At 46.8% G+C, this 24168-nt stretch overlaps 1 protein-coding gene across 1 annotated transcript in view; it reads left to right on the top strand.

The window, feature by feature from the left end:
- Positions 1-1138: 1138 nt before the first annotated feature.
- Positions 1139-24168, top strand: part of LOC142917903 (uncharacterized) — a 32861-nt gene continuing 9831 nt past the window's right edge. Inside the window, exons 1-3 of the mRNA XM_076062245.1 lie at positions 1139-1230; positions 4258-4385; positions 7912-8107. Coding sequence (XP_075918360.1) covers positions 1155-1230; positions 4258-4385; positions 7912-8107 — 400 coding nt within the window. The 5' untranslated portion in view covers positions 1139-1154. The remainder of the gene's footprint in view (positions 1231-4257; positions 4386-7911; positions 8108-24168) is intronic.

The following is a 24168-nucleotide window of genomic DNA, read 5'->3' as shown; positions in this document are numbered from 1 at the left end:
TGATGATTACGGTGATGATGATGGTGACGGTGGTGATGACAGTGATGGTGATGATGACGGTGATGGTGATGACGGTGATGACGGTGATGATGATGACGGTGATGACGGTGATGACGTGGTGATGATGACGATGATGATGGTGGTGATGATGACGGTGATGATGGTGGTGATGATGACAGTGATGGTGATGATGGTGATGATGACGGTGATGAGGTTGATGATGGTGATGGTGATGATGACGATGATGATGATGATGGTGACGACGGTGATGATGACGGTGACGGCGATGACGGTAATGGTGATGATGATGGTGGTGATGGTGATGATGGTAATGATGATGACGGTGATGATGGTAATGATGATGTTGACGGCGATGGTGATGATGGTAATGATGATGTTGACGGTGATGGTGATGATGGTAATGATGACGGTGATGATCGTGACGGTGACAGTGACGATGACGGTGGTGGTGATGATGACGGTGATGATGACGGTGACAGTGATGACGGTGATGATGATAACGGTGATGATGGTAATGATGATGTTGACGGTGATGACAGTGATGGTGATGATGATAACGGTGATGTTGACGGTGATGGTGATGATGATGACGATGATGGTGATGACGATGATGGTGATGATGGTGAATGATGACGGTAAGGGTCAAAGGTCGGGCAAAAGTCGGCTCGTTGCTTTTAACCTTGCCGAGGTCTTAGGGAAGGGGGAGGGTCCTTGTAAAGAGGGGCGTGGTTGGGGCGGGGGTCTACCGGAGCTCCACCCCTCGCCCACGTGACGTGTTGAGAGGGTAGGGGTGGGAGAGAGAGAGGGTAGGGGTGGGAGAGAGAGAGGGTTGGGTGAATGGGGTGAGGGGCGTGGCCGTGGGTGGGTGGGGGTAGTTTCATGGGTGGGGGTTGCGTGAGGGGGGGTGAAGGGGTGAATCCACCGGAGCTCCGCCCCTCACCCACGTGACGTGTTGAGAGCGTAGGGGTGGGAGAGAGAGGGGGTTGGGTGAATGGGGTGAGGGGCGTGGGTGGGGGTAGTGTCGTGGGTGGGGGTTGCGTGTGGGGGGGGGGTGAAGGGGTGAATCCACCGGAGCTCCGCCCCTCGCCCACGTGATGCGTGACGTCAGGGCGCGAGAGAGACGAGGAGACAAGATGACGGCTATGGCGGTGTCTCGCTCTGCGCTGCTGCTGCTGCCGCTGCTGCAGACGACTGCGATCGCTATGAGCGGTGAGTCGGCGGCTGTCTCGGTGGTCGTGCCATCTTATTGGCGAGGCTTTGTGTGTGTGTTTATTAGGTACGTTTGTTCTGTTTTGCCAAGTGCACCTAGCCTGGCACGAGCGGCGTTGGTAACGGTGGTGGTCGGTGCGGGCGGTGCGGATCTGTGAGGAGGTGTTCGATGTCTCAAAGTGAACCTAGCCTGACACGAGGCTGGTGCGGTAACGGGGAGCGGTGGCGCAGTGGTTAGCGACTGGGTTGAACGTCGCCACTGGGGGGGGGGGGGGGTGGGAGGGAGGGAGACAAAGGCGGCCGGGCGTGGTGCTGTGTCACATGTTGTAGCAGCTGCTGCTGACTCGCTAGCAGCACTTGCCCCTACAGCCTGTTGAAGGCTACACGGGGGAGCTTTGTCTTTCCTGGACACAGTCTCCCTCGCGTGTCAGACCTTCATCATAGGTGACACTTCATAGGTGACACTTCATAGGTGACACTTCATAGGTGACACTTCATAGGTGACACTTCATAGGTGATACTTCATAGGTGACATTTCATAGGTGACACTTCATAGGTGATACTTCATAGGTGATACTTCATAGGTGACACTTCATAGGTGACACTTCATAGGTGACACTCATAGGTGACACTTCATAGGTGACACTTCATAGGTGACACTTCATAGGTGATACCACAGGTGATACTTCATAGGTGATACTTCATAGGTGACACTTCATAGGTGACACTTCATAGGTGACACTTCATAGGTGATACTTCATAGGTGACACTTCATAGGTGATACTTCATAGGTGACACGTCATAGGTGACACTTCATAGGTGACACTTCATAGTTGACACTTCATAGGTGATACTTCATAGGTGGTACTTCATAGGTGACACTTCATAGGTGACACTTCATAGGTGACACTTCATAGGTGATACTTCATAGGTGACACTTCATAGGTGACACTTCATAGGTGATACTTCATAGGTGACACTTCATAGGTGACACTTCATAGGTGATACATCATAGGTGATACTTCATAGGTGACACTTCATAGGTGACACTTCATAGGTGATACATCATAGGTGATACTTCATAGGTGACACTTCATAGGTGACACTTCATAGGTGACACTTCATAGGTGACACTTCATAGGGGACACTTCATAGGTGACACTTCATAGGTGATACTCATAGGTGACACTTCATAGGTGACACTTCATAGGTGACACTTCATAGGTGATACTTCATAGGTGATACTTCATAGGTGACACTTCATAGGTGACACTTCATAGGTGATACTTCATAGGTGACACTTCATAGGTGACACTTCATAGGTGATACATCATAGGTGATACTTCATAGGTGACACTTCATAGGTGACACTTCATAGGTGACACTCATAGGTGACGCTTCATAGGTGATACTCATAGGTGACACTTCATAGGTGACACTTCATAGGTGACACTTCATAGGGGACACTTCATAGGTGACACTTCATAGGTGATACTCATAGGTCACACTTCATAGGTGACGCTTCATAGGTGACACTTCATAGGTGATGCTTCATAGGTGACACTTCATAGGTGACACTTCATAGGTGACACTTCATAGGTGACACTTCATAGGTGACGCTTCATAGGTGATACTCATAGGTGACACTTCATAGGTGACGCTTCATAGGTGACACTTCATAGGTGACACTTCATAGGTGACACTTCATAGGTGATACTTCAATGTGTGATGTCCACTTCCGTGGGTACCGTTCCCAGTGAACCACAGAGAGTCACTTGAAGAAGCAGGCAGCTCAGAGGCAGCTCTGTGATGTCCACTTCCGCGGGTTCCGTTCCCAGTGAACCACAGAGAGTCACTTGAAGAAGCAGGCAGCTCAGAGGCAGCTCTGTGTTGTTCATGGCCACCGCGAGGAGGGAGCTTTCGCGACGAGAGTCTAGGCACCACCACCACCACAACAACAATCTGCTTTTAACGTTTAGTTTTTTGTCCTTCCCCCGCACCTCCGATTCGCACGGTTGGCTACGTTACGGTGGTGCGAAAGAAGTTCAGCATGCATATAGACGTACCCCTCCGCCCAGGAGTGGGTCACCTTAGCTGATTTTGTTTCAAGCGGGTGAAAACGCAAGAGGCCACGATAGAATCTTATCGGTCCCCATGTAATTCTCTGGGTATGGGTCTCTGTGTGAGTCTACGGGTCTCTGTGTGAGTCTATGGGTCTCTGTGTGAGTCTACGGGCATCTGTGTGAGTCTAAGGGTATCTGTGTGAGTCTACGTGTCTCTGTGTGAGTCTACGGGTCTCTGTGTGAGTCTACGGTTCTCTGTATGAGTCTACGGGTATCTGTGTAAAGTCTATGGCTCTCTGTGAGTCTTTGGGTCTCCGTGTGAGTCTATGGGTCTCTGTGTGAGTCTACGGGCATCTGTGTGAGTCTACGGGTCTCTGTGTGAGTCTACGGGTCTCTGTGTGAGTCTACGGGTATCTGTGTGAGTCTACGGGTCTCTGTGTGAGTCTACGGGTCTCTGTGTGAGTCTACGGGTCTCTGTGTGAGTCTACGGGTCTCTGTGTGAGTCTACGGGTCTCTGTGTGAGTCTACGGGTCTCTGTGTGAGTCTACGGGTCTCTGTGTGAGTCTACGGGTATCTGTGTGAGTCTACGGGTGTTTGTGTGAGTCTATGGGTATATGTGTGAGTCTACGGGTATCTGTATAAAGTCTATTGGTCTCTGTGAGTCTATGGGTCTCCGTGTGAGTCTACAGGTCTCTGTGTGAGTCTACGGGTGTCTGTGCGAGTCTACGGGTGTCTGTGTGAGTCTACGGGTATCTGTGTGAGTCTATGGGTCTCTGTGTGAGTCTATGGGTATATGTGTGAGTCTACGGGTATCTGTAAAGTCTATGGGTCTCTGTGAGTCTATGGGTCTCCGTGTGAGTCTACAGGTCTCTGTGTGAGTCTACGGGTCTCTGTGTGAGTCTACTTGAAGATATTACTTCACAACCGTGTCACCACCACCACCCCCTTTCCCCCCTCTTTGCAGCCGTCTCGTGGATAGAGAAAGTGCAGGGGGAGACGGTGGTGCTGGGCTGCACCTGGACGGGCGACCCCACGGACACCGAGGTCCTGGACGTGGAGTGGTTCCTGCAGATGCCCACTACGAACATCTACGTGAGGAAGAGAGAGGGATACAGAGACGCACATCGCTACTCAGAGATGCCTGTAGCTTCTACTCAGAGACGCCCGTAGCTCCTACTCAGAGACGCCCGTAGCTCCTACTCAGAGACGCCCGTAGCTCCTACTCAGAGACGCCTGTAGCTCCTACACAGAGACGCCCATAGCTCCTACTCAGAGACGCCTGTAGCTCCTACTCAGAGACGCCTGTAGCTCCTACTCAGAGACGCCCATAGCTCCTACTCAGAGACGCCTGTAGCTCCTACTCAGAGACGCCCATAGCTCCTACTCAGAGACGCCCGTAGCTCCTACTCAGAGACGCCCTTAGCTCCTACTCAGAGACGCCTGTAGCTCATACTCGGAGATGCCTGTAGCTCCTACTCAGAGACGCCTGTAGCTCCTACTCAGAGACGCCCGTAGCTCCTACTCAGAGACGCCTGTAGCTCCTACTCAGAGACGCCTGTAGCTCCTACTCAGAGACACCCGTAGCTCCTACTCAGAGATGCCCATCGCACACGCAGAGACGCCCGTACATCCTACTCAGAGACGCCTGTAGCTCCTACTCAGAGACGCCTGTAGCTCCTACTCAGAGACGCCTGTAGCTCGTACTCAGAGACGCCTGTAGCTCCTACTTAGAGACACCCGTAGCTCCTACTCAGAGACGCCTGTAGCTCCTACTCAGAGATGCCTGTAGCTCCTACTCAGAGACGCACATCGCTACTCAGAGACGCCTGTAGCTCCTGCTCAGAGACGCCCGTAGCTCCTACTCAGAGACGCCCGTAGCTCCTACTCAGAGATGCCTGTAGCTCCTACTCCGAGACGCCCGTAGCTCCTACTCAGAGACGCCCGTAGCTCCTACTCAGAGATGCCTGTAGCTCCTACTCAGAGACGCCCGTAGCTCCTACTCAGAGACGCCTGTAGCTCCTACACAGGCACCAGCAGGCTCCTACACAGGCACCAGCAGGCTCCTACACAGGCGCCAGCAGGCTCCTACACAGGCACCAGCAGGCTCCTACACAGGCACCAGCAGGCTCCTACACAGGCACCAGCAGGCTCCTACACAGGCACCAGCAGGCTCCTACAGAGACACCAGCAGGCTCCTACACAGGCACCAGCAGGCTCCTACACAGGCACCAGCAGGCTCCTACACAGGCACCAGCAGGCTCCTACACAGACACCAGCAGGCTCCTACACAGGCGCCAGCAGGCTCCTACACAGGCGCCAGCAGGCACCTACACAGGCACCAGCAGGCTCCTACACAGACACCAGCAGGCTCCTACAGAGACACCAGCAGGCTCCTACACAGGCACCAGCAGGCTCCTACACAGGCACCAGCAGGCTCCTACACAGGCACCAGCAGGCTCCTACACAGACACCAGCAGGCTCCTACACAGGCACCAGCAGGCTCCTACACAGGCACCAGCAGGCTCCTACGCAGGCGCCCGTAGGATCCTACACAGGCACCAGCAGGCTCCTACACAGACACCAGCAGGCTCCTACACAGGCACCAGCAGACTCCTACACAGACACCAGCAGGCTCCTACACAGACACCAGCAGGCTCCTACACAGACACCAGCAGGCTCCTACACAGGCACCAGCAGGCTGCTACACACACACCAGCAGGCTGCTACACAGGTACCAGCAGGCTCCTACACAGAAGCCGCCCCCACAGGCTCCTACACAGGCACCAGCAGGCTCCTACACAGACACCAGCAGGCTCCTATGCAGGCGCCCGTAGGATCCTACACAGAAGCCGCCCCCACAGGCTCGTACACAGGCACCAGCAGGCTCCTACACAGACACCAGCAGGCTCCTACACAGAAGCCGCCCCCCCAGGCTCGTACAGAATCAGAATTCACCTTCTTGGTTCTTTCGGTAAAGTCACCGCCACGTAGACTGGAAATAAAATAATGAAATAAAAGAATAATAATGCAATTCTCACGACGTTTCGGCGACAACACAAGTGGGCCTTCTTCAGGTGAAGAAACAGGGCTATCAAGAAGACGGAACTTGAATGAACGCTGTCAGGCAAGGACCGCGTCTTTTGAAGCTGTGTGGGCGGAGTTGAATTAGCATGTTACCAGCCTCACATCCGGAGAGGGAGGTGGGATGGTAACATGCTAATTCAACTCTGCCCACACATATTCTTAGCTCTTTCGGTAAAGTCACGTTGAAGGGCAACAATAAAATAATAAAATATATTAAAATAATCAAATATATAACAAGAAATTTTTATTGTTTTATATATATTTTATTATTTTATTGTTTCCCTTCAACGTGACTTTACCGAAAGAGCTAACAATATGAATCACTGCAGTCACGAAAGCTTTAAATCAAAATTCCGCCCACACAGCTTCAAAAGACGCGGTCCTTGCTTAACAGCATTCATTCAAGCTCCGTCTTCTTGATAGCCCTGTTTCTTCACCTGAAGAAGGCCACTTGTGTTGTGGCCGAAACGTCGTGAGAATTGCATTATTACTTGACTTCATTATTTTATTTCCAGTCTACGTGGCGGTGACTTTACCGAAAGAACCAAGAATGTGAATCCATGCAGTCATGAAAGCTTTAAATCGAAACAGAATCGGAATATGTATCTACACTGCAGGAGGAATCCAATGAGCTGTAAAGCTCTTTGTTCACAGATGGGGTGGGTCAAAACGTTCCAACAACAAACGGCTACAAGAACACGTGACAGGAGTGCAACGTATAGGAAAACAAATCAATTGAACAGTATAAAAATAAATATAAATTTAAACCTGGTAAAGCCCACTGAACTATTAGGGTCTTATTCTTGGTTCTTTCGGTAAAGTCACCGCCACGTAGAAGGGAAACAATAAAATAATAAAAATATAAAACAATAAAATTCTCACGACGTTTCGACTGCAACACAAGAAGCAATCATCATCGTCAGGTGTGAAAACCACAGCAAGAACAATTTGAATAAAAGTGGCGGGTTTTTTTTAACGTCAGCACCACGGAGAGCGATTTAGAAGTTTGTTCAGATGGACGAGTCCATCTATGTTCGGAAAAGGAATCTCTCTTGGTAACCGTAAGCGTGAACAATCAATTAAGACCCCAAATGGTTTATCAAATCCTTCCAACGATTGCTAAGCCCAGAATCCATCTCCTCGGTTGAAATTGTCTCCGTGTTTGTACGTGCGGATAGCCTCATGAACGAATCTCTCTTGGTAACCGTAAGGGTGAACAAGCAATTAAGACCCCAAATGGTTTATCAAATCCTTCCAACGATTGCTAAGCCCAGAATCCATCTCCTCGGTTGAAATTGTCTCCGTGTTTGTATATGCGGATAGCCTCATGAACGAATCTCTCTTGGTAACCGTAAGCGTGAACAATCAATCAAGATCCGAATTGGTTTATCAAATCCTTCCAACGATTGCTAAGCCCAGAATCCTTCTCCTCAGTTGAAATTGTCTCCGTGTTTGTACGTGCGGATAGCCTCACGGCGGCGGCGGTGGCGATGGCGGAGCCCTTTTTGTCCGTCCCCCACCCCCCTGCCCTCAGGTGGCCACGTTCGCCGGGGGCGAGGGGCACATCTACCCGGACTTCGCGTCCCGCGTGCGCTTCGCCCGCAACGTGACGCGGAGGGACGCGTCGCTGCAGATCGCCGGGCTGCGGGCGAGCGACGCCGGCGTCTACACGTGCAAGGTGAAGTTCGGCACTTTCATCAAGCAGGAGACCATCAGGCTCACCGTGCTGGGTAACGAACGCACGCACGCGCACACGCACGTACGCACGTACACACACACGTACACGCACGCACACACACGCACGTACATGCACGCACGAACACACACGCACGTACATGCACGCACGCACACGCACGTACAACAACAACAACCGCCATTTGCCACTAAGTGGCGGTGACGTCACCACGACGCTTGTGCCAGGCTATGTGCACCCTGAGGCCACGTGAAGTGTCGAACGCCCGCTGGCAGGAGGTCACGGGGCAGACCCAGGTGCCACGGGTCGACTGACTGCGGCAACCTGCTGTGCTTTAGCCACCCGGCGCTCCGCTCGTTGTTCTGAGCGTCGCTCCTCCGCCCTCCGTTGTTGTTGGAGGGCGACTGTCTCCAACTGCCCAGTAGCGTCCTTCACGAGCCTCCTCCACAGAGGCCGATCTTGACACTGCTGGTACCAGTCATCGGCAAGTCCACTCAGCTCCACGTCCTCCTGTACCACATCACTCCATCTCTTCTCTAGCCCGTGCCGCGCCCGCTTAGCCCCCTCAATCCGGCCGAACAAAAGCTGTTTCGGCATGCGGTGGCTGGGCATGCGGGCTACATGACCCAGCCATCGCAGCCTTCCCCGCCGGAGGAGCTCACCGATGGGACCTTGCCCAGATCTTTCAAGGATTTTTGAGCTCCTCACACAATCCAGTCTGGTTAAACCCAGGATGGATCGTAGGCAGGCCAGCCTAAATGTTCCTAACCGGCGAAGATGTTTCATTAGGGGGGTCCACGTTTCGCAAGCGTAGAGAAGGGAGGGAATGACCGTGGCCGAGAAGACCTGAAGCTTAGTGTGGAGCGACAGACCAAGTAGCTTCCACACAGCGTTACGCAACCGATGAAAGATATTGCCGCTCGACCGATTCGGAGTGAGACCTCTGCTGTAAAACTGGAGCCAGTCATAAGCACACTGCCCAGGTATGGGAAACTCTCCACTCTCTCCACAACGGCCCCATCACCGATTGGGAGTTGTGGGGGCAGAGTGTCCGATGGTACAAAATACCCAGGCAGGTGCTTAGTTTTGGTGGGGCTGATGGTAAGGCCCCACCTCTTAGTGGCACGCTCCAGTCTCAGCAACAACGTCTCTAACTCCTCCTCTGAATGAGCAGCTATTACCAAATCATCAGCATACATAACGTGGTTGAGCAATAGGGAGCCATCCCTTGACCGCACCCGGGCGTCGATCAGCCTTCCATTATATCTGTACCATATGGAGATTCCCCAGGACCTTTCCCGCACACTGAGGAGTGAGATGCCCCTGTAGTTTTTAATGCCCTGCACGCTGAACGCCGCGCGCCCAAGTGCGTGTGAGTGTTTAGTTTTGTTTTAATTATTTTAATTATTAAAGTTCGCGAGTGTCAAGGTAAGCTACGTTGACTTTATTTTTTAAAGCATTTCCTCAAGAGAACCGTTGTTGCTGCTGCTGTTGTTGTGAAAGGCCCGGTACACCCTGAGGCCTTGCCTAGACTAGGACAGCCTTGATGTCACGTGGGTCCACACTCTTTGTGTCTTTCGGTAAAGTCACGGAGGTAGAAAATAAAAGTTATTTATTATTTAATTTAATTACATTTTTTTACCTACGTTAAATGTAATTTAAATTAAATTAATTAAAATGTATTTTATACCTACGTTTAATTTAATTTAAATGTGTAATAAATTAAATTTTATTTCATACGTTAAATTAATTGAATTTTTTTTATAAATTACATTTATTTAAATTTATTTTATACCTACGTTTAATTTCAATTTTTAATAAATTACATTTATTTACATTTAATACCGACATTAAATTAAATTTTTAATCAATTACATTTATTTACATTACATTTATTTTATACCTACGTTAAATTAAATTTTTTATAAATTACATTTATTTATCTTCTTTGGTTCTTTCGGTAAAGTCACGTAGAATGAGAATAAAATAATAAATTGATAAAATAAAATAACACAATAATATTCTCACGACGTTTCGGCCACAACACAAGCGGCCTTCATCAGGTGAAGGGAGCGAGACTGTCTGGTAGGACAGCGCTGGAGTGAGAGAGCCACGTTCAGATCACGGCTTTTAAGCTGTGTGAGAGGAACAAAGAGCCTTGATGAAGGAATTAGCATAAAATTTAGCATTGAAAAGGCTGAATGATTAGCTTGTGACTGGTCACAGAAATAGCTATGTTAAAAGTTAAAGCATACACATCCGCAGAGGCACCCATTGTTAAAAGGAATTAGCATAGAATTTAGCATTGAAATAGCTAAATTAAGGCATTCGCTTGTAACTGCTACAGAAATAGTTACGTTGAAGTCAGAGCATACACATTCACCGAGGCACTTAGTACAAATCAAAACAGGAGAATTTAGCATTGAAATAACTAGGCGAATTTAGCATTGAAATAACTGGTTGATTTGCTAGTGACTGGTCACAGAAATGACTACACATCTGAGCTATTCACAGTACTATATAGTGAACCAATAAAAACTAAAATATAAATTACCTTCATGTTATCAATAAACTCTATATTCTCCAATCAGCTAAGCTACCAACCATAAGTCGTTATATATCACAATGCTATATGGCGAAAAAATGGGTGGATTCTTACCCTCAAATTTCCGTACCACGGATAGCTACGGGCCCCGTTCAGACGGACGAGTTCGTCCATGGTCGGAACAGAGGAGGGGGAGAGAGACAGCTGCGAAGCCCTAGTATACTCCATGTTGTAAACCATACCATTAACCGTGGTGTGAGAGGTATTAAGAGGCAATGCTGGCGAAAGAGCTGCGGTCTGAAGGTCATCGTAAAATTACAATTAATTAAGAACAGAAATGATTTAACACATCTTTCCAGTGGTTACTAAGCCTGAATCCATCTTCTCGGTTGAAATTGTCTCTGTGCTTGTATATGTGAATGGCCTCATGAACGAATCTCTCATGGTAGCCAGTTGGTTTGCAAAGAACCTCCGTCTTGGAGAAGTCAATGTCATGTGAGCCCACTGAATTGTAACAGTGATCTGCCACGGCAGAGGAGTTCGTCTTACCGTGTTTCAAGTCTGCTTTATGTTCGCGGATGCGGTCCGAGATATGTCTTTTGGTTTCTCCAATGTAGCTACTACCACAGAGGCACTTTAGTTTGTAAACGCCCGGGTACTGTATGTCTGGAAGAGCATCTTTTACAGATGGAACTAAATCACGGATTTTGTGTACTGTGTTGAATCGGACCTGGATCTTGTGTTTATTCAGGATTTTGGAGATCTTTTTAGTGACCCCTGCAATGTAGGGTAAGGTGATGGTTTTGAGTGGCTCCACAAGAGGATCCTTCTTCATGACTGGAGTGATGGCTTTGCGGATTGTGTAGTCGGAGTAGCCATTAGCCCTGAGAGCCTGGTGTACGTGCTTGAGTTCACTGGTAATGTGTTCCTGGTCGGAAATGCATTGGGCTCTATGGTATAGAGTCTTGATGAGGCAGTTCTTCTGGGATGGATGGTGGTGGGAATCCGGTTTCAAGTAAGCATCTGTATGGGTACCTTTCCTGTAGACAGAGTGGCTCATTGAACCATCATGTCTCCTTTTAATTAAGACATCCAGAAAGGGTAGTTTGCCATCTTTTTCGACCTCCATGGTAAATCTGATGGCTGGGTGTATGGAATTGATGTGGTCGCGGAATTGGTCTAGAGCAGGCTGGCCATGTGGCCAGATGACAAAGGTGTCATCAACGTACCTCTTCCATAAGGTCGGGCGTAGAGTGGCAGTCTGGATGGCGTCAGTTTCAAATTTTTCCATGAATACGTTGGCTACAACCGGAGATAGGGGGGAGCCCATTGGGGTGCCCTCAGTTTGTTTGTAGAAAGTTCCATTCCAGGTGAAGTATGTGTTGGTTAAGCAATGTCTCACCAGGAGGGGGTACATCAGTATGCAGTCCTTGATGAACCAGGTCTTCAATGATAGCGATGGTGTCAGGTACCGGGACTTTGGTGAACAAGGACACCACATCAAAACTGACAAGCAGGTCGTTTGGGGACAGGAAAATGTCTTTGATTGTCGATACCAGGTGAGTAGAATTTAGTACCGCAGAGGTGGTTTTTCCAGTGAAAGGTCGCAGTATATCAGCCAGAAAACGTGCCAGTTTGTAGGTGGGGGAGCTGATAGTAGAGACGATGGGACGAAGGGGTGTATCTTCTTTGTGTATCTTTGGAAGGCCATATAATCTTGGTGGTCTGGCAGCAGAGGGTTTCAACAAGAACTGTTTGTTCTCATCAATTAATGCTGTTGAATCAGAGATAATTTTGTTCGTTTTGGTGACCAGGCTGTTGGTGGGATCTCTTTTTATTTTTGTATAGCTGCCATCGTTGAGTAGTTCTTGAATTTTGTTGTTATATTCTGTTTTGTCCATGATGACAGTGGCATTGCCTTTGTCGGCTGAGAGAACGACAATATCATAACGACTTATGGTTGGTAGCTTAGCTGATTGGAGAATATAGAGTTTATTGATAACATGAAGGTAATTTATATTTTAGTTTTTATTGGTTCACTATATAGTACTGTGAATAGCTCAGATGTGTAGTTATTTCTGTGACCAGTCACTAGCAAATCAACCAGTTATTTCAATGCTAAATTCGCCTAGTTATTTCAATGCTAAATTCTCCTGTTTTGATTTGTACTAAGTGCCTCGGTGAATGTGTATGCTCTGACTTCAACGTAACTATTTCTGTAGCAGTTACAAGCGAATGCCTTAATTTAGCTATTTCAATGCTAAATTCTATGCTAATTCCTTTTAACAATGGGTGCCTCTGCGGATGTGTATGCTTTAACTTTTAACATAGCTATTTCTGTGACCAGTCACAAGCTAATCATTCAGCCTTTTCAATGCTAAATTTTATGCTAATTCCTTCGTCAAGGCTCTTTGTTCCTCTCACACAGCTTAAAAGCCGTGATCTGAACGTGGCTCTCTCACTCCAGCGCTGTCCTACCAGACAGTCTCGCTCCCTTCACCTGATGAAGGCCGCTTGTGTTGTGGCCGAAACGTCGTGAGAATATTATTGTGTTATTTTATTTTATCAATTTATTATTTTATTCTCATTCTACGTGACTTTACCGAAAGAACCAAAGAAGATGAATCATTGCAGTCACGAAAGCTTTAAATCGAAATTTAACCGCCTCTACGGGGAGGGATTCCACACATCCTTAAGATCATTCAACAGACTTCGGGATAAGAAGGCTCAACTAATCGAGTCTCTCACCTTTCTGAAGAGATGCCGCGACTCTAAGGTAATACCAACCGCATTTACACTAACCTCTGCTGTTGCAACTTCTCTCAATGCAAAACGAATTCTAGCTAGAACTAGCTTCGCTCTTATCTTGGAAAAAATCAGACTTACACGCACCGAACTCGATCAGTTAGACAAGACACTCTACAAATCACACTTAAAATTGACAGCAACAATGTCTACATCGGATTGGGAACATGTAGACATTATGACTACCTCTTCGGCTGCCACTATGTCGAACAAATGTAGGGACAATTTGATTTCCAAATTCAATCACCTCTCCAGCAAAAAATCGGATCCACACACCGAAAAGATAGACGTCAACAAAGTCGTAATTAATCGCAGTAACAGTTCCATTTCTGATGGTCTGAAATCCGTTTTAGCTAAAGGTCTAAACTTTGCTGTCACACCGAGACACTTACCGGTTAATGATATCATTGCCCATGTCGACGTTGCACTCAAGGGCTTGAGTCACATCTCTGCAGACGTAGCAAGATCTGAAATCGCTGCAACCCTCAAAAACGCTAAGTTGCCACCTAGCAACATCAGCAAAGACGAACGTTTTGAATTATCTCAATTAAAAAAGAGGGATGATATTGTCGTTCTCTCAGCCGACAAAGGCAATGCCACTGTCATCATGGACAAAACAGAATATAACAACAAAATTCAAGAACTACTCAACGATGGCAGCTATACAAAAATAAAAAGAGATCCCACCAACAGCCTGGTCACCAAAACGAACAAAATTATCTCTGATTCAACAGCATTAATTGATGAGAACAAACAGTTCTTGTTGAAACCCTCTGCTGCCAGACCACCAAGATTATATGGCCTTCCAAAGATACACAAAGAAGATACACCCCTTCGTCCCATCGTCTCTACTATCAGCTCCCCCACCTACAAACTGGCACGTTTTCTGGCTGATATACTGCGACCTTTCACTGGAAAAACCACCTCTGCGGTACTAAATTCTACTCACCTGGTATCGACAATCAAAGACATTTTCCTGTCCCCAAACGACCTGCTTGTCAGTTTTGATGTGGTGTCCTTGTTCACCAAAGTCCCGGTACCTGACACCATCACTATCATTGAAGACCTGGTTCATCAAGGACTGCATACTGATGTACCCCCCCTGGTGAGACATTGCTTAACCAACACATACTTCACCTGGAATGGAACTTTCTACAAACAAACTGAGGGCACCCCAATGGGCTCCCCCCTATCTCCGGTTGTAGCCAACGTATTCATGGAAAAATTTGAAACTGACGCCATCCAGACTGCCACTCTACGCCCGACCTTATGGAAGAGGTACGTTGATGACACCTTTGTCATCTGGCCACATGGCCAGCCTGCTCTAGACCAATTCCGCGACCACATCAATTCCATACACCCAGCCATCAGATTTACCATGGAGGTCGAAAAAGATGGCAAACTACCCTTTCTGGATGTCTTAATTAAAAGGAGACATGATGGTTCAATGAGCCACTCTGTCTACAGGAAAGCTACCCATACAGATGCTTACTTGAAACCGGATTCCCACCACCATCCATCCCAGAAGAACTGCCTCATCAAGACTCTATACCATAGAGCCCAATGCATTTCCGACCAGGAACACATTACCAGTGAACTCAAGCACGTACACCAGGCTCTCAGGGCTAATGGCTACTCCGACTACACAATCCGCAAAGCCATCACTCCAGTCATGAAGAAGGATCCTCTTGTGGAGCCACTCAAAACCATCACCTTACCCTACATTGCAGGGGTCACTAAAAAGATCTCCAAAATCCTGAATAAACACAAGATCCAGGTCCGATTCAACACAGTACACAAAATCCGTGATTTAGTTCCATCTGTAAAAGATGCTCTTCCAGACATACAGTACCCGGGCGTTTACAAACTAAAGTGCCTCTGTGGTAGTAGCTACATTGGAGAAACCAAAAGACATATCTCGGACCGCATCCGCGAACATAAAGCAGACTTGAAACACGGTAAGACGAACTCCTCTGCCGTGGCAGATCACTGTTACAATTCAGTGGGCTCACATGACATTGACTTCTCCAAGACGGAGGTTCTTTGCAAACCAACTGGCTACCATGAGAGATTCGTTCATGAGGCCATTCACATATACAAGCACAGAGACAATTTCAACCGAGAAGATGGATTCAGGCTTAGTAACCACTGGAAAGATGTGTTAAATCATTTCTGTTCTTAATTAATTGTAATTTTACGATGACCTTCAGACCGCAGCTCTTTCGCCAGCATTGCCTCTTAATACCTCTCACACCACGGTTAATGGTATGGTTTACAACATGGAGTATACTAGGGCTTCGCAGCTGTCTCTCTCCCCCTCCTCTGTTCCGACCATGGACGAACTCGTCCGTCTGAACGGGGCCCGTAGCTATCCGTGGTACGGAAATTTGAGGGTAAGAATCCACCCATTTTTTCGCCATATAGCATTGTGATATATAACGACTTATGGTTGGTAGCTTAGCTGATTGGAGAATATAGAGTTTATTGATAACATGAAGGTAATTTATATTTTAGTTTTTATTGGTTCACTATATAGTACTGTGAATAGCTCAGATGTGTAGTCATTTCTGTGACCAGTCACTAGCAAATCAACCAGTTATTTCAATGCTAAATTCGCCTAGTTATTTCAATGCTAAATTCTCCTGTTTTGATTTGTACTAAGTGCCTCGGTGAATGTGTATGCTCTGACTTCAACGTAACTATTTCTGTAGCAGTTACAAGCGAATGCCTTAATTTAGCTATTTCAATGCTAAATTCTATGCTAATTCCTTTTAACAATGGGTGCCTCTGCGGATGTGTATGCTTTAACTTTTAACATAGCTATTTCTGTGACCAGTCACAAGCTAATCATTCAGCCTTTTCAATGCTAAATTTTATGCTAATTCCTTCGTCAAGGCTCTTTGTTCCTCTCACACAGCTTAAAAGCCGTGATCTGAACGTGGCTCTCTCACTCCAGCGCTGTCCTACCAGACAGTCTCGCTCCCTTCACCTGATGAAGGCCGCTTGTGTTGTGGCCGAAACGTCGTGAGAATATTATTGTGTTATTTTATTTTATCAATTTATTATTTTATTCTCATTCTACGTGACTTTACCGAAAGAACCAAAGAAGATGAATCATTGCAGTCACGAAAGCTTTAAATCGAAATACATTTATTTACATTTATTTTATACCTATGTTAAATTTTTTTTAGTAAATTTATTTAAATTACATTTATTTTATACCTACGTTAAATTAAATGCTTTAATAAATAAAATGTATTTAAATTAAATGTATCTTATTTCATACCTACACATGTACAGTCATTTTAACTGCTCTGACTGCTTCAAGCTAAGTGCGGCCTGGAATCGTATTATTAAGTAATACATTTTACAATTACAATTCCTTATAGAGGAACCCCATACTAATGAACTGACTACGTATCTATATATTATTAAAAGACCGCACGCAGATATCACAAAAGCGGACCCCGTTGTCAACGATATAATTTGATGTACGTACACCAGTTGCTGTACGTACATCATTAAAATTACACCGATTGCAATACGTCACCAAAGACGACACAATTTTAATTTGACCCCCGGGTCTGATCGCGTTAACTATGCAGGTGGCGGGTCGAGAGGTTACTTGCACGTGTGTGCAGCTTATTGAATATTGACGTGCGATGACTTGTGGAGAGGAAGAATGATGATGATGATGGCGATGCAAGTGTTGAAGTCTGACGTTGTTCTCTGAGTCGTGTAGCCTACCTCGTGCGACTTTGGGGATTGCGTAATGTCATTTTAGTTTCCTCTGTGGAACTTTTTATTTTGTTGATTCTAACGATTGAACTAACGTAGGGCGGGCTTGGGAGCGGCGTTGACGATGTGTTTTGGCGTTGCACCAACCAGCACCTTTGCATTCAGAAGTTGGAGGTGCTTTGATTGTTACAGCGAGAGGTGGAATCATCACCGCCATCGTCATGGGTTTAAGTGGGCACGGAGCCCGTCAAGGGAATGGGTAGGTAGAGGAATGGGGTTGGAGAGTATACACAACTTGCATTTCTAGTCATTTCAACAATTTATGGGCATGCGCATCATTAACAGTATCCTGATTGATGAGCAAAACAAAATCGCACTTTAATCATCAATCTATTGTCATAAATGAGTCCGAAATATCAATCAATAGTCATGCTCAAAACCGCATTCCTATTATAAAAATCATTGAACCGCCATTCATGATGACAATTCCAATGTGGTCATTATGATGCTCAGAATTACACTTATATTCTCAGAATCTATTACAACAGCAGTGTGCTCAAAATGCAAATTTACCAATTTCAACATGTACACAATCAATTCCAAGATTCTTATCAAAGTAAGTCCTATGTATCGTGGTGTTTTCATGCTTATACATTATTACGCGCCCCCCCCAAAAAATATATACAAAAGTGTATTTTTATAATGTTTGCATGGTGTACAGTCTGGAAATTACCCACATGGCAAATTTCAAGTTTGGTGCGTGTCGGGAAGTACGCTAAACATTTTGAACAGACACACAATCACAACTTTGCCTTTGATATATATGGAGATTAGTAATAAATTGTTAATTTAACTACTTTCAAGTTTACGGATTGGAAATAGGAATAGCACTGGCTCACCACGGGGCTTATCGCGTGGTATCTGGGCACTTTATTTGAATCGTAAACCCCACAGTTTGTGAGTACAATTCCTCGCAAGTTGCGTCCACAGATACAGAGACAGACAGACAAATAATAACGTTTATAGGTAAAACTAAGAAATGAATCTACATGTCGAGGAGAGAGGAGAGAGCCAAGAGGTCACCTCGGGAGACGGTGCGGCGCGTTAACCTTAGTCACGTGACTGAAGGAGTGTGGGCGTGTCGTGCGTGTGTGTATACTCTGCGTGTGTGTGTGTACCGTTTGTGTGTGTGTATACTGTGCGTGTGTGTGTACTGTGCGTGTGTGTGTGTGTATTGTGCGTGTGTGTACCGTGTGTGTGTACCGTGCGTGTGTACTGTGCGTGTGTGTGCACCGTGTGTGTGTACTGTGCGTGTGTACCGTGCGTGTGTGTGTGTACCGTGTGTGTGTGCACCGTGTGTGTGTGTACTGTGCGTGTGTGTGTAACGTGTGTGGCGGTAGTCTAGCGGTTAGTACGCTGCTCTACGAACATAACGACCCGAGTTTGATTCGCGCTCACAGCCAACACCCAGTGACGATTATTTGAACCGGTTCTGGGCCTCCCCTAGGTCGACTCAGCCTCAAATGAGTACCCGGTGTGGTGTGGAAACATCGCCACTTTGGGAGACAAAGGCGGTCGTGCACGGTGCTGGCCACCCATCCCCTCGTGTACCGTTCCGGCCTTCATAAGTGGTGCTGCTACTTGCTAACAGCACTTGCCCCAACAGTCTGTTAAGGCTACACGGGGGATCTTTGTCTTTGCATCACCACCCAGGAGTCACAGAGCTTTTGAGGCTCCGAGCCACGTGGGGATCCACAACAGCGTGAGGCGGTGCCACTCACAGGTGAGACTCGGGGATATGTGATTTCTAATCGATAGCCATCCGTCAGTTAACCCATCACAACTGCTGAGTCTGTCACGCGACTTCCTCCTTCCAGCGAGCCTTTGACACTTCACGTGGCCTCAAAGTGTACCTGGCCTGGATGCAGGCATGTCCGAGGATTCAGATGCCTTCTATGACCCCCTGTCACAGGTGTTAGCTAAAAGTGGCCCCTCGGGATAGAGTCATCATGTTGGGTGACTTCAATGCCCGAGTTGGTGATGATGCTGGAACCTGGTCTGGAGCGATTGGAAGGCATGGGCCAGATCAACTCAATAACAACGGTAGGAGGCTGTTAGACTTCTGTGCAGCCTGTGGGCTTGTCATTGCCAACACGCTGTTCTGGCATCTATGCATCCAGACAACATCATGGATTCACGCCGGGTCCAAGCAAGAACATCCGCTGGACTATATAGCCAGTGGACCAGCGAATGCAGGCCCATGTCCTTGACACCAGAACCTACAGTGCTGCTGACCTCACTGACCATTAGCTTTTCATATGTATGATCTGTGGGCTGGGTAAATCTGTGAGCAGGAGCAAGAGACAATTAAGCTCCCAAGCATTCACTACGTTATAAACAACATATTTGCACTCATAAGTCGCTTGCCTAATTGCCTCAGCAACTCGGTGTTTCATATCGAATCTCATCTCAAACAATCGAAGGGCGCCCCCTAGTGGCAGCTGCCCCTGTTGGTTCCACATAGACTCTAGACGCACGTTGTTGTTGGTTCCACATAGACTCTAGAGTCTAGACGCACGTTGTTGTTGGTTCCACATAGACTCTAGACGCACGTTGTTGTTGGTTCCACATAGACTCTAGACGCACGTTGTTGTTGGTTCCACATAGACTCTAGACGCACGTTGTTGTTGGTTCCACATAGACTCTAGACCAGTGGTTCTTAACCTTGTTGGAGGTACCGAACCCCACCAGTTTCATATGCGCATTCACCGAACCCCTCTTTAGTGAAAAATAAAATGTGATTTTTTTCAAATTCAAGACATAGATATGTTTTTTTACTGGTACACAAAATGAGCCGTGCATGAACATTACCTTGTTCAAAGAATAAAACCAACACAATGCATAAACTCACAACAAATTACATACCTGGAAATCAATGTGACTTCTGCTGTTGCCTTTGAGAGATCAGTTCAGATATGCGTGGCTTCACCTTGGCAAGTGCCACTCTCATGTCATTTTCACAGCAAAGTCTGTTCCTTTTCTTCGTTTTTATGTCCAGCATCCTCGAAAAGGATTGCTCACAAAGATATGTTGTAACAAATGGTATAAAAAAATCCAGGGCTTTCTTAGCAATAACTGGATACTTGTTCATTTGTCGACACCAAAACGTTGAGAGCGTTGTTGTTCTGAAGAGTTGCTGTTGAACCTGGCTCTGCTGAATTTCAATGATTTCGTCGAGGAATTCATCATTGACATCTGCTGTTTCAACAGCAAACGTGAACGGCTGTCTCACCCATGCTGGATATGACTCTCTTGTAGGGAAATATCCGTCGAGAGACTTTGCAAGCTCATCTAAGTGCGTGGCAATTGTTTGCTTCAGTTCCGTGGATACAGAAATATCTCCGATTCCAGACACATCTTCGATCTTACTTGCACAGTCGTCCAGAAGCGGGAAGTTTGCGAAGTTATTGTTCTCTGTTCGTCGTTTCCATAACGGTAGCTTTTTTTGAAAAGCCTTCAGGTGTTCTTCCGCTTCCATGATATTGACTCCACCACCCTGCATCTGCTGATTGAGATGATTGAGAGCTGCGAATATATCAGCCATGTACGCTAAAATGAGAATGAACTCAGGATTTTTGAAGCAATCTGCATGGCAGTGTTGGTGCTCTTGCAAAAACAGGGCTAATTCCACACGCATGGCAAAAACACGATTCAGCACCTGTCCCCGGGATAACCACCGAATATTAGAATGGAGCAGAAGTACCTCAAATTCAGAGCCCATTTCTTTACACAGCTCACTGAAGATGCGGTGCCTCAGAGCACTTTTTCGCACATAGTTCACACATTCCACCACAGTTTTTAATACTTCTGCCATTTTTGGAGGTAAGGTTTTTGTTGCCAACGCATGCCTGTGCAGAATACAATGCGTCACAATGATGTGTGGTGCATCGGCCTTTACTAGCGCACCAAAACCAGACTTTCTTCCCAGCATGACTGGAGCTCCGTCCGTACAAACTGCAGAAACCATATCCCATGAAAGATTGTTGTCTCTAAAGAAGTCATCCACAAGCTTCTTCACATCGGCTGCCTTCGTTGTTGTTGTAAGAGGCTTACAAAATTAAAACTCTTCTTTTATCATGTCGTCTTTCACATAGCGTACAAAAACAGCAAGCTGGCTTAGATCAGAAACGTCTGTGGTTTCGTCGAGTTGAAGGCTGAATTTTGCCGGGCTTGAAATCAGATCCGCGACTACTTGAGCCAAGATGTCTTTACTCATGTCTTCTATTCTGTCACTGATGGTGTCATTTGAAAGGGGAATTTGGGATAATTTACCTTCGGCCGCTGTTCCGAGTATCAGATTCGCCATCTTTAATGCAGCTGGTTTCACAAGTGTTTCACCAATGGTGTGTGGCTTGCCCTGCTTTGCGATCAGGTAAGCAACTTCGTACGATGCTGTCAGGATTGGTTTGTTAACAGGTACAAATCCAAGAGCAAGCAGAGTGGCCCTTTCATCGAATCTGGCTCTCTTCACCCTGAATTCAGCAAGTGTTGTGTTCTTGTATTCCCCGTCTCCATGCAGCTTCAAGAAGTGTTCCTTTAGTTTTGCCGGTGCAAGACTAGAGTTGCTCAACTTGGCGTTGCAAATCATGCAGATAGGACGCTCACTCCCATCACGTTCCGTGATACATGAGAATCCATGTTGTACATATTCGTCCGACCACTTTCTTCTTTTGCCCGACATAGTATGGATAAAATATTAAAGAAATCACACGACGTACGACAACAACAGTCACACGTTGACTACTGAGTACGCACTAAATTCCCCGCAGCGCTGATTGGCCAAGCAGTGTAGCATGATCATCTGCAGCCAGTGATGGCCAAGCGGGCCGTGTGTGTCATCACAAATTTACACAATAATTCAAGTGTGTCCGGACCTCCGTGGCGGGGGCTCTGCCGAACCCCTGAGATCGACTCACCGAACCCCTGGGGTTCGATCGAACCCAGGTTAAGAACCACTGCTCTAGACGCACGTTGTTGTTGGTTCCACATAGACTCTAGACACACGTTGTTGTTGGTTCCACATAGACTCTAGACGCACGTTGTTGTTGGTTCCACATAGACTCTAGACGCACGTTGTTGTTGGTTCCACATAGACTCTAGACGCACGTTGTTGTTGGTTCCAAATGTGGAGGGGAGAAACCGAAGGACCCAGAGACAAATCCAGACGACCATGGGGAGAGCATCCAGACTCCAAATACACAGCAAAGCAATTTGCTTATTGATCCCCCTCCCCCCATCACTTCCGACTCAAGAGCTCTCTCAGCATCTGGTTGTAATCGTGCTGCATGCCAAGCAGCTCTCCAAGAGAGACGAACAGCGCCTTCTTGACACCACCACCAGCGCCAGCGTCAGTGTCAGTGTGGGCTGATTGACGTCGTTTGGACGCTGGCCGAGGAGCTGCTGAAGCAGGAGCAGCAGCTGCAGCAGCTGCTGCTGCTGCTGCTCCGCATGCTCCAGGGCATGCCCCAGTGGCTGCTGCAGTATCTCCTGCTGCAGCTGCATCAGGAGATACTGCAGCATGTTGTCCAATCAATGCCACACGTTGTCCAATCAATGCCACATGTTGTCCAATCAATGCCACATATTGTCCAATCAATGCCACGTGTTGTCCAATCAATGCCACGTGTTGTCCAATCAATGCCACATGTCCAATCAATGCCACGTGTTGTCCAATCAATGCCACACGTCCAATCAATCCCACGTGTTGTCCAATCAATGCCACATGTCCAATCAATGCCACATGTTGTCCAATCAATGCCACATGTTGTCCAATCAATGCCACGTGTTGTCCAATCAATGCCACGTGTTGTCCAATCAATGCCACACGTCCAATCAATGCCACATGTTGTCCAATCAATGCCACATGTTGTCCAATCAATGCCACATGTTGTCCAATCAATGCCACATTGTCCAATCAATGCCACATGTTGTCCAATCAATGCCACATGTTGTCCAATCAATGCCACATGTTGTCCAATCAATGCCACGTGTTGTCCAATCAATGCCACGTGTTGTCCAATCAATGCCACATGTCCAATCAATGCCACGTGTTGTCCAATCAATGCCACATGTCCAATCAATGCCACGTGTTGTCCAATCAATGCCACACGTCCAATCAATGCCACACATTGTCCAATCAATGCCACATATTGTCCAATCAATGCCACATATTGTCCAATCAATGCCACATGTTGTCCAATCAATGCTACATATTGTCCAATCAATGCCACATGTTGTCCAATCAATGCCACACGTTGTCCAATCAATGCCACGTGTTGTCCAATCAATGCCACATATTGTCCAATCAATGCCACATGTTGTCCAATCAATGCCACATGTCCAATCAATGCCACATGTCCAATCAATGCCACATATTGACCAATCAATGCCACATGATGTCCAATCAATGCCACATGATGTCCAATCAATGCCACATGTCCAATCAATGCCACATATTGTCCAATCAATGCCACATATTGTCCAATCAATGCCACGTGTTGTCCAATCAATGCCACGTGTTGTCCAATCAATGCCACATGTTGTCCAATCATGCCACATGTCCAATTAATGCCACATGTTGTCCAATCAATGCCACGTGTTGTCCAATCAATGCCACGTGTTGTCCAATTAATGCCACATGTCCAATCAATGCCACATGTTGTCCAATCAATGCTACATATTGTCCAATCAATGCCACATGTCAAATCAATGCCACATGTTGTCCAATCAATGCTACATATTGTCCAATCAATGCCACATGTCAAATCAATGCCACATATTGTCCAATCAATGCCACGTGTTGTCCAATCAATGCCACGTGTTGTCCAATCAATGCCACATGTCCAATCAATGCCACGTGTTGTCCAATCAATGCCACACGTCCAATCAATCCCACGTGTTGTCCAATCAATGCCACATGTCCAATCAATGCCACATGTTGTCCAATCAAT

This window comes from Petromyzon marinus, unplaced genomic scaffold, assembly GCF_048934315.1.
Source record: "Petromyzon marinus isolate PM22_M1 ecotype Great Lakes invasive population unplaced genomic scaffold, UKy_Petmar_22M1.pri1.0 PM_G_Scaffold_54, whole genome shotgun sequence".
In the NCBI taxonomy this organism is placed as follows: Eukaryota; Metazoa; Chordata; class Hyperoartia; order Petromyzontiformes; family Petromyzontidae; genus Petromyzon; species Petromyzon marinus.
Note: the sequence above shows the minus strand (reverse complement) of the source record. Positions and strands in the feature narration are given on the sequence as shown.